This window comes from Sinocyclocheilus anshuiensis, unplaced genomic scaffold (genome assembly GCF_001515605.1).
Source record: "Sinocyclocheilus anshuiensis isolate Anshui unplaced genomic scaffold, SAMN03320099.WGS_v1.1 scaffold868, whole genome shotgun sequence".
In the NCBI taxonomy this organism is placed as follows: domain Eukaryota; kingdom Metazoa; phylum Chordata; class Actinopteri; order Cypriniformes; family Cyprinidae; genus Sinocyclocheilus; species Sinocyclocheilus anshuiensis.
The window spans coordinates 1,266,685-1,277,939 of NW_015552624.1; the positions used below are offsets into that span (position 1 = coordinate 1,266,685).

The 11,255-nt window shown below is 37.8% G+C and overlaps 1 protein-coding gene across 2 annotated transcripts; it reads left to right on the forward strand.

Moving 5' to 3' along the window:
• The first annotated feature begins 2,080 nt into the window (after window positions 1-2,080).
• On the forward strand, window positions 2,081-10,605 carry flot1a (flotillin 1a). 2 transcript variants are annotated; one of them, XM_016457602.1, is made up of 13 exons: window positions 2,081-2,207; window positions 3,553-3,658; window positions 3,752-3,827; window positions 3,916-4,006; window positions 4,215-4,358; window positions 4,566-4,685; window positions 5,709-5,804; window positions 5,908-6,060; window positions 6,744-6,925; window positions 8,636-8,681; window positions 8,755-8,892; window positions 9,270-9,434; window positions 9,591-10,605. In XM_016457602.1, the coding sequence occupies exons 2-13, from the start codon at window positions 3,616-3,618 to the stop codon at window positions 9,606-9,608; spliced, it is 1,272 nt and encodes a 423-aa protein (XP_016313088.1). In that variant the 5' UTR covers window positions 2,081-2,207; window positions 3,553-3,615; the 3' UTR covers window positions 9,609-10,605. The 2 variants fall into 2 exon arrangements, with proteins under 2 accessions (XP_016313088.1, XP_016313089.1); XM_016457603.1 differs by having other exon boundaries at window positions 3,609-3,658.
• Window positions 10,606-11,255: the final 650 nt, after the last annotated feature.

Genomic DNA, 11,255 nt, shown 5'->3' on the forward strand with positions numbered 1-11,255 from the left:
TTCAGGCTATTTTTAACCAAACTTTGTAAAAAAAAGATGATTCTCAACTATGTTATTAAAGATAAAACAGAATGATTTGATGTACTATTTTACTTTATGCAATATGTGTGTAAAATTTCCATAAATTAATATTCCTATTTTATTCAATGTATCTATACGCTGCATCTAATTTGCATATTAATGTGTTCTTGGTGCAAACCATAATGGAAAAAAGAAGTGTTATAATGGGAGTAATAACTTGGCAAAATTTTCATAAGAATATCTCATAATTCAAAGGAATATCGATCTGTAATTTCATTCCCTATTGACTTGTTGTGTTTCCCCAAAATGATTGATTAACATGATGTTAAACAATGTTTTATTTTTTCATTCATCAATTGTTTTTAGGTTTCAGGCTACCAAACTTTGTACAAAGATGATTCTCAACTATGTTGATGAGATATAACAGAATGATTTGATATACTATTTTACTTTATGCAATATGTGCAAAATTGGTATCTCCCTGTCATAAATTGCATCTAATTTGCATATTAATTTGTTCTTAGGGCAAACCATAATGAAAAAAAAAAGAAGTGTTATAATGGGAGTAATAACATGGCAACATTTTCATATATAAATGTTGAATAAATGTTGAAAAAGAGTAGAATATCTCATATTTCATAGGAATATTGGTCTATAATTTCTTTCCCTATTGACTTATTGTGTTTCCCCAAAATGTCTGATTAACATTATGTTTGTCCTGGTGTCCTCTACTGAAGACATGTATGAAAACTATGCCCCGTTTCATAATAAAAAGTCATATTCTGATTTGAAACCCCATAACATTTTTCTGAGATGTTTTTTTACGACAAACAATTTGAAAATTAGTCAGATTTAAATGATAATTACAAAGTATTATCATATTTCCCTAAGAGTGCTAAATTTGATAATTCTGTCAATATCAGTCATTTTTAAAGACCAAGGAGAAGGTGTGTTTATGATAAAACTGTGGCATGTAGGATCTCAGAGAAATTCACTAAAATATAATATCTTCCATAGAGGACAAAAGTATATGCCTGGGTCCCAGGAGGATATGACATCAAACTATGCAGCAAAAGCCACATAGATATACAATTCGCAAATGCACTGTGTTCAAATCCATACTTGTTCCATGTTCAGCCATGTTTAAATGCCATTATTACGTACAGGTTATTTTTTTAAATAGTTCAACTTAATGCGCGACAGGCTGCAAAAGACACAAGAGCAACTGTCTTTAAAATCATTCATCATTATTACCCTAATAAGTATCTAAGTCAATTTAACCATAAAATAACCAAAAAAAGAAGAAGAATCTATTTCACATTGATTCTATTTCTGTTATTATTCTAAACAATTCTGGCTTCAAATATCACATTCACTATTTGTTGCAGCATCTCTGTAGTATTTCCATCAGTAAGGTTCTTTTCCATTCTGATATTTCTGACAATAAGTAGTTTGATGATGTCTTAAACTTTATGATGTAAATACCATAAAGCTAGATACCTTCAATTTAAACCCAGCTGCAAAATATTTGCTTCTGATCTACATTTATTATTGTCATCACTTCAAAAAGTCTCCTCTAATAACATAGCTTTGAAGACATCTCGTAGAACGGTTTATTAGTAAATTGTCATTTGTTTTTTCCCCCTCTCTCCTCTGTATTCCCCCATATGTTCTGTAATATTTGTTTCTTTTGTATTGAATTATATTTCTGCAATAAAAAAGAGCAACTGTCAAAGACAGTAGTGCATGTTTACCTATAAATATAGTGTAAAGCGCAGTGAAATGCGAAAAAAAAACCTTCTGTAAGAACAGACCCTATTTCAACCAAATGTGATGTTTGGTTGCATTGTCAATTTGAGGTGGTGATGGGATTCAACGATTATCGCGTTACTGTACTCCCAATACCGCAAATGGCATCTGAAACTGATTTCAATTTATTTAGCCTATATAGGGCCACAGACCTCCAGCGATGCGGGCTCCACACATTGGGAAGAAGTGCTCCATGAGATGGCGCCAGTCCGGCTGTGTGATCCGGGCGGGGCGCCATCATCACCATCACCATCATCATCATCCACTGCTACTAGTTACAGCCTGCCGGATTACTGCGCCCTTACGCCGTTTTGAAAATAACCCAGATATCGTGCTATTATCAACTCGATTAATATTTTCTATCCATTCACCCAACGGTAAGAGTTTTTCTGACAATTATTTTCCTGTGCAGTCCGTTCCAATAGCTTTTATGTTGTCGTGCTGGATGTAAACACTCGATTCATTCCCTTCACTGCCCGATACAATATTGCGAATTTGTAGGCGCCGTTGTTATTTTTATTTGTTATTTCTTACGTTTTGACTTTACGTCTACCAGGACAGTGCAGTCTGATGATGTTGCTTCAGTAGGCTAAAATAACAGGCAAAATGTACTTGGTTTTAATATTATTATACTAATGTAATTATAGGGCACCTCCTAATGCACGCTGCGCGCTTAGACATCTCCACCGTCCAAAATTAATACATAAATAAAAATAAACGCAATAGCCCATTTAAAAAAATCGTAAATGTAAGCAATATGTATTTAAATCAAAGCTATTTCTGAATAACAACGGGAGAGATGCTCGTATTTTACAATCTGTCACACTTAGTTAGGACCCTTTAATAAGTTAATGGACTTGGATGCTTTTTCTCCAGAAATTCCTCGGTAAACGTGTATTTAATAAGCTACCACAAGCCCAACCGTTTGCCAGAAGCGAACACGCATCAATCAATCGATACTACTTAAAGGCATTACTGGGTTTATGATGCGGATTGTAAGATATTGTGCATTTTTTGTATACACTGTAAATACATATTTTAATAGAATTCGTTTTGAATAGATTTGTTTTAGTTTACTTAATTTATTTGAGTAATTTGACCCATCTATAAAGAAGATATTTTCACTTTCGGCGTTTCAGCATGTTTTGTACTTTTTGCATTTTTACAATCTCAAAAAAACTCATTCTGTATGATTTATAAGCTTCTGTACCCATGGGGACACAAGTCCCCATGAGTTGGTGTGTATTCAGGTTTAAGGCCCCCCCACCATAGAAAAAACACACATCACACACACACACACACACACTTCTGGTCAGCTATCCTTGTGGGGACTCTCCATAGGCGTAATGGTTTTTCTACTGTACAGACCGTATATTCTATTGCCCTACACCAACCCTACCCCTAAACCTACCCCTCACAGGAAACTTTCTGCATTTTTAGATTTTCAAACAACTTAATTCTGTATGATTTATAAGCTTTTGTACCCGTGGGGACCACAATTTAGGTCCCCACCGTGACATGAGTCCCCATGAGTCTGTGTGTAGTCAGGTTTAAGTCCCCGCGCACACGCACACACACACACACACACACACACACACTTGACTGTTGCAATCAGAATGGAAATTTATTTTAAAATGACTAAGAGCAGAATAATGCAGTTGTTGTTATGTGAGATATTAAGAAATTAATCCATACTGATTGCTTTTTCCCCTCCGCATATAGTTCTCAAGTGATTTTAATAGTGGTCTACTTCTTCCATTCCTCTGGTTTCTCCATAGTGTGAAAATGTTTTACACTTGCGGCCCCAATGAAGCAATGGTGGTGTCGGGTAAGACTAAACATCACAGAAATACATTAGAGAGATATTTTCAGTAGAAATCATGAAAACATGTTCACGTGTGTGATGTGACTCCTGTCTCAGGTTTCTGCCGCTCTCCACCAGTCATGATCTCTGGTGGGAGAGTGTTTGTTTTCCCATGCATTCAGCAGATACAAAGGTATTATTCACTCTCTGTGTTTGTGTATATATATGTATGCATGGTTTGCATTAACAAATCTCAGCTTTTTCTCTCTCTTCCATCACAGGATCTCTTTGAACACACTGACGCTGAATGTAAAGAGTGATAAAGTCTACACACGTCATGGAGTGCCCGTCTCGGTCACTGGAATCGCACAGGTTAACTATCTCAGACTCTAATATGCAGTAAACAAGATTTCATATGGGTTTCAGAAATCAGAACTGGCTGTCAATAAAACTATTTTCTGTCCCAGATTGTTGTGCTACTCTGTCTTTATGAAATACTTTGTCTTTAATAACTTTTCTGTAAAAAAAAAAAAAATCATTGATTGTTATGCGGCTTAACTGAACCTTCTCTCTCCAACAGATGAAGATTCAAGGGCAGAATAAGCAGATGTTGGCTGCAGCATGTCAGATGTTTCTGGGAAAGTCAGAGGGTGAGATTGCCCACATCGCCTTGGAAACACTGGAGGGTCACCAGAGAGCCATCATTGCTCACCTGACTGTGGAGGTAAATAGACAGTTAAATGCACAGATAATGCTCACCTTTCAAATGTACTGTTCTGCAACATCACAAACAGCTGTAAATCTAGATATAGCATTTAAAACCTGCACTTTCAGTCCTCAGCATAGTATATCGACTTCATTGAGCATGGGGACTTTGATAATTCTTTACAAATAAGGAACTAAGCAAGTGGGTTTTGTGTTTGTTCTTTAGGAGATCTACAAAGACCGCAAGAAGTTCTCCGAGCAGGTGTTCAAGGTGGCTTCATCCGACCTTGTCAACATGGGCATCAGCGTGGTCAGCTACACACTCAAAGACGTTCATGATGACCAGGTCTGTTAGGCCCATTTGTGACCTTGGACCACAAAACCAGTAATAAGGGTCAATTTTTTGAAATTGAGATTTATACATCATCTGGGAGTTGAATAAATAAGCTTTCCATTGATGTATGGTTTGTTAGGATCGGACAATATTTGGCCGAGATACAACTATTTGAAAATCTGGAATCTGAGGGTGCAGAAAAATCTAAATACTGATAAAATCGCCTTTAAAGTTGTCCAAATGAAGTTCTTAGCAATGCATATTGCTAATCAAAAATTAAGTTGATATATTTACGGTAGGAAATTTTCAAAATATCTTCATGGAACATGATCTTTACTTAATATCCTAATGATTTTTGGCATAAAAGAAAAATCAAGAATTTTGATCCATACAATGTATTTTTGGCTATTGCTACAAATATACCCCAGCAACTTAAGACTGCTTTTGTGCTCCAGGGTCACATTTGTGGTGTTGTGTTTATCGACTTATTAAACAAGGCAAATTAGCGTGAGAGCACAATCCCATAAAAGCACAGATGGAAGTGGAAGGTTCTGCAGATGATTTCCTGACAATGCAGTCTTCATAATGACCACTGCAATCTACCAAGAGCAGCGCAAATAGGCGTAGTGTTGCAAACATGTAGCCGATGATAATCATGTGCAGCTAATCTACTAACAACACAGGTGCAAAATTGGTTAAGACATGCTTTTTTCTGGGTGTTAAATAATGGTGCAAATACTAGTAAACGGACTACCGCAGACCTTAGTAAATCACATAGCATGATTCATTTAAATACTCTCCTATACATTTAAAAAAGAAAACTTACAGTAAGGTTAGCAAAAAATAACGTGTCCTTTTCATCACTAATGTTTCACTTCGTCTCTTTAGTAAATCCTGACAGTAGTGTTTTTTTAACAGCAAAAGGGGGTTAGTGTTGGCTCGAGCTGTTAGTAAATCTGTCCCTTGATATTTAAAATGCTTTAAATGTATAAGAAAGGATCTGTGAGAGCGGTGAATCAAGTCTTTTGCTTTCAGGATTACCTGCACTCTTTGGGAAAGGCCCGTACGGCACAAGTGCAGAAGGATGCGCGGATTGGAGAAGCCAAGAACAAAAGAGATGCAGTGATCAGGGTGAGCCTTTCCTGAACTCTGTTCCATATACAGCCTATTTTCTAAATATCACGGAGCATTTTTGTTAACATCCCTCTCATTTCTCTCTTTCTTCTCTCTGTAGGAGGCCAATGCTATACAGGAGAAGGTATCTGCTCAGTACATGAATGAGATCGAGATGGCTAAGGCTCAGAGAGACTACGAGCTAAAGAAGGCGGTCTACGACATTGAGGTCTTCACCAAAAATGCGGAGTCTGAAATGGCCTATCAGCTCCAGGTAGAACTACAACCAAACCTTTTTGTCACCTTCAACATTGTGAAAGACTTTATTTAATTTTTCCTTGGGGTTCTTGATAAAGCAAAAGTCCACTCAAAAATTTCAATTCTGTCATCATTTACTCTCCTGCTATGTCGTTCCAAACTTGTTTGACTTTCTTTATTCTGTTTAACAGTTTTGGTTCCCATTGATTACCACTGTATGGACAAAAAGTACCATGGAATCACCATGGTTATCAACAATCTAAAATATCTTGTATTGTGTTCAGCGGAAGAAAAAAAATACATACCTGGATGAACTGTCCCTTTAATTATGGAAGCCCGTTTCCGCCACTGAATAAAAAATAAAACAAGGTAATTGCGAGTGATCAAGTCAGAATTGCGAGATATGAACTCGCAATTGTGAGGAAAAAAAAAAAGTTTATAACTCGCAATTTTTACTTTATAACTCGCAATTGCGAGTTTATAGCACGCAATTGCGAGTAATAAAGTCAGAATTGCGAGATAAAAAAGTCACAATTACCTTAATTAATTTTTTATTTAGTGGCAGAAACGGGCTTCCATATAGTTATACCTATTTTAGAAACATAACTGTGTGACATGGTTTTGTGGGTAAAAAAATAATTTAAATTTACTTACATTTATTCAGTAAATTTTCATCCTCCTGTGTAACTGTTGCATTAGGTGGCGAAGACAAAGCAGCAGATCGAGGAGGAGAAGATGCAGGTGATGGTGGTGGAGCGCTCGCAGCAAATCATGCTGCAAGAACAGGAGATCACACGCAAGGAGAAAGAGCTGGAGGCCAAAGTCAAGAAACCAGCCGAGGCCGAACGATACCGACTGGAGAAACTGGCGGAAGCCGAACGGTGAGATCCCTGTTGGTTTTAAAATCCCATATAACGTGAAGGTTATGTTCCACAAATATTCACCAATTGCTTTTGTCTTAAAGGGGTCATATGATGCGATTTCAAGTTTTCCTTTCTCTTTGGAGTGTTACAAGCTCTTGGTGCATAAAGAAGATCTGTAAAGTTGCAAAGACTAAAGTCTCAATTCCAAAGAGATATTCTTTATAAAAGTTAAGAGTCAGCCATCCCTGCCTAAAACGGCTCGTTCTAACACGCCCCCACATGTCTACGTCACTATGTGGAAATATTAGCATAATGCCGCCCAAATGTGCACGCAAAGAAAGAAGGCGTGGTTTCAGGAACAGCAGTAGTGTTGATGCAGCATGTCAGGGAGACGCTGTGTGATTCAGTGCGAAAGCAAAAGCACTTTATTTGGCCTTCCGGAAGTAGATGCAATTAGGAATCATTGGTTAAGATTTATTTACAACAGAACAGCACAACCCAGATGTTCAAATTTGTGCAACACATTTTTATGGACGATTTTTTTAACCTAGAAGAGTACAAGGCTGGCTGTGCACAAAGGCTATTTCTAAAAAAAAAAAAAAAAAAAGGTCAACGACTTTGCTATGACAATCTGGCGCTTCTGAATCAGCGACTGCAAGTATGTTTTGTTATTAGTTTAACTATTTGCTATTGACTGTTCAAATGCGGAGTTTTGCGCAGTGCAGAGTAACGCGTCTCGTGTGTGTGTGTGTGTGTGAGGGGAACAGGGTCACATCACAGGAGAGTGAACTGCCTGTCAGAAATCATAGCACGTCAGCTGTCTTAACCGCGGCTTGTGTACTGCATCATCACTGTGTCTGTCACGCGACTGTGTTGCCCTTTCAGGCTTGAACTGATGGTAAAACTAACGACATTATTAACGGTCTTGATATTTACTTTGAAAGCTAGAAGCTCGCGATTATGGTAAGGGGCGTTACATTTCCAACGCGTGCGTGTGGTGTTCGGCCAATTACAATGCACTGGGTCAGCTGGCCAATCAGAGCAGACTGCGCTTGTCAAAGGAGGGGGCTTTGCAAATACAAAAAATAATGATCTTTAAAATAGCATCATATGACCCCTTTAAAAAGTGAAGTGTGTCATTTCCGCACTAATGTCACCATACGGAATTGCAAAAATGGCTCAGCTTTGATTAAGATTTTTAAATCAATAGGTGGGACCCTGGACCACAAAACCAGTCATAAGGGTCTTTTTTTTTCGAAATTGATATTTATAAATCATCCAAAAGCTGAATAAATAAGCTTTCCATTGATGTATGGTTTGTTAGGATCGGACAATATTTGGCTGAGATACAACTATTTGAAAATCTGGAATCTGAGGGTGCAAAAAAAAATCTAAATATTGAGAAAATCGCCTTTAAAGTTGTCCAAATGAAGTCCTTAGCAATGCATATTACTAATCAAAAATTACGTTTTAATATATTTACAGTAGGAAATTTACAAAATATCTTCATGGAACATGATCTTTACTTAATATCCTAATGATTTTTGTCATAAAAGAAAAATCAATCATTTTGACCCATACAATGTATTTTTGGCCATTTCTACAAATATACCCCAGTGACTTAAGACTGGTTTTGTGGTCCAGGATCACATATATGAAAACATATAAGGTTTGACTGTAAAGAATTATATCTCTGACACCATCTGGCCATTTTGTGCTCTCCAACAGTCTTCAGCTAATCATGGAGGCAGAAGCTGAGGCCGAATCTATCAAAGTAAGTGATCAGCCATCTTCTTGACTATATTCAAAACAAAACAGTTTGTGTTATACATACTGTGTCTCTGCAGATGAGAGGAGAGGCCGAAGCATACGCTGTGGAGGCTAGAGGTCGTGCCGAGGCCGAGCAGATGGCGAAGAAGGCCGAGGCCTTCCAGAACTACAAGGAAGGAGCGATGGTGGACATGCTGCTGGAGAAACTGCCGCTGGTGAGACAGTTATTTGTAATGTTGTTTTTTTTCTAATGTGTAGGCCAGGGTTCCTCGAATCTTGCCCTGGAGGGCCAAAGTGCTGCAGAGTTTATTTCCAACCCCGATCAAACTCACCTACCTGTGATTTTCTAATGATCCTGAAGACATTGATTAGCATGCTCAGGTGTGTTTGAGTAGGGTTAGAGCTAAACTCTGCAGGAAAGTGGATCTCATGGGCCAGATTTGAGGATCCCTGGTGTAGGCAATATAGAAAAATATTGCATTGTACTGCAAAAATAGTAATCATCTTGCAAGAGATGATCCTGCGTCGAGAAAAAAGCAGTTTGAGTTGACGTCCTATATTGATGGTAAATTGTGTTCTTTCTATCCATTAGATGGCAGAGGAGATCAGTAAGCCCCTGTCAGCTACCAATAAGGTCACCATGGTTTCCAGTGGAGGTTCAGAGATCGGTGCAGCCAAGCTGACAGGTGAAGTGCTTGACATCATGACCAGACTGCCCGAAACCATTGAGAAACTAACTGGGGTCAGCATTTCCCAGGTAAAAACAGTATTTCAAACGGTATTATTTTTGTATTTCAAATGAATACAGAAAATGTTGTCTTCACATGATCATGAATTTTTGTTCATCATGTAGTGTGTGCATATTCTCACATGCATAATTGATATAACTGACAGAATGCCTCTTCCTCTTTAGGTGGCCCGAACTGGTTGAAGAAATTCTCCAACATTTTCTCTCCACTATCTGTGACAATTCATTTCTTCTCCTTTTATCTTCCACACTGCATCTCTTTTGTTTTCCCTTTCCCATCTTTCTCTCTCGACGTACACTTCCTGTCTGTCTTGCCTTGCTGACAAAACCCAAAGTGCATTTTAATCTAAAACTCCAGGGAAGAATGCTGTTCTTTATATTTTTAATGCAATCATAAGAAGACAGTGAAGTCCAAGGATCTGTCGAATGCCATTACACACCGACACTTTTGACATTTTGAAATGTTACACCTTTAGTTTTTCTTGTAGAGTACTTTTTAATGCTGGTAGTGCACTATGAGCATTTCGTTATATTTGCATTAGTTACTTTCCATTAGTAACCTTTTGGAAGCCAAAGTAACATGAAGGGAAACACATTTATAAGGACTGATGCTGACGTGTCATTTGTTTCTGTGGGTTGAATAGGATATACATTCACTTTACCTCAAAAGTGTATTTTCACTATATTAGTTGGACATAATCGTGTAGGAATTATAGTAATTATCTGCTTCAAATGGTATACTGTGCTCTGAAATCTGAAGATACTGCCAATAATGTCAGATCTTCATTATCTGTGTTTGTGTTTACTCAAGTGAACAGTCTCAGATGTCTTTATGTGTTATGCAGAATTATAGGTCGGTAATTATTCTATTAGTAACTTATTTATTTCTCAAATATCATTTGAAGGGTTTTTTTGTATAGTTTGAAGTGTTTTCATGCATGACTGAAGGGTGCGATTATATTTATACATCTGTACTGTTTTGTCCTAAAGCAGATGTTGAAAATGATCATGACCATGTCTAGGACTTGACATTACAGGAAAACGTATTTGTTACATCTTTAGACAGTTCTGTTCATTAAATGAGACAGAAGCTGAATGCTTGTCAACGTAATTTCAAAGTTGAGTCATAAAAACGGGGGATTTTAAAGGGGTCATCGGATGCCCATTTTCCACAAGTTGATATGATTCTTTCGGGTCTTAATGAAAAGTCTGTAACATAGTTTGGTTAAAATTTCTCAATGGTAGTGTAAAAAAAATTTTTTACCCTGTCAAAAACAGCTCTTTTCAGAGCAAGCTGTTTTGTAGCACTTTCCTTTAAATGTTAATGAGCTCTGCTGACCCCGCCCTTCTCTTCCGAGCTGCTCTCTGAGGGACTGTTTACTTTAGCCGCATTCATCGTGAAACTTGCTAATTAGCACATTATTAGGAAAGGCGATTTGCAAAGATTAATTAAAAAACCTTAAACTCACTTCTTCTGTAGGTGAAGCTGGATCACGAATGATTCGCGTGAACATAAACGCATTTAGGTAGATCGGGGGGCGCATTCCCTTCAAAAACAAACGTAATCCACTGCGTCTTCAGCGGCTCAGATGTCGGGAGTAAATGACGGCTGCTATGTTCATTATTGCATCCAACAACAGAACACCACAGTCGCTTAGGAGTCATTCTTGTCTACATCTGCTCCGCGGTGAAACAATGGCGGACTGATGACAGCTCACTCAGGGCGGAGCTAAGGTAAAACACCAGTCCAGTCTGTGCTGAAACGCTACTGTCAATCAAACTATTGTGGGAGGGGCCTGTCTGTGTGACGTCTCGGCTCGATTTGAGAAA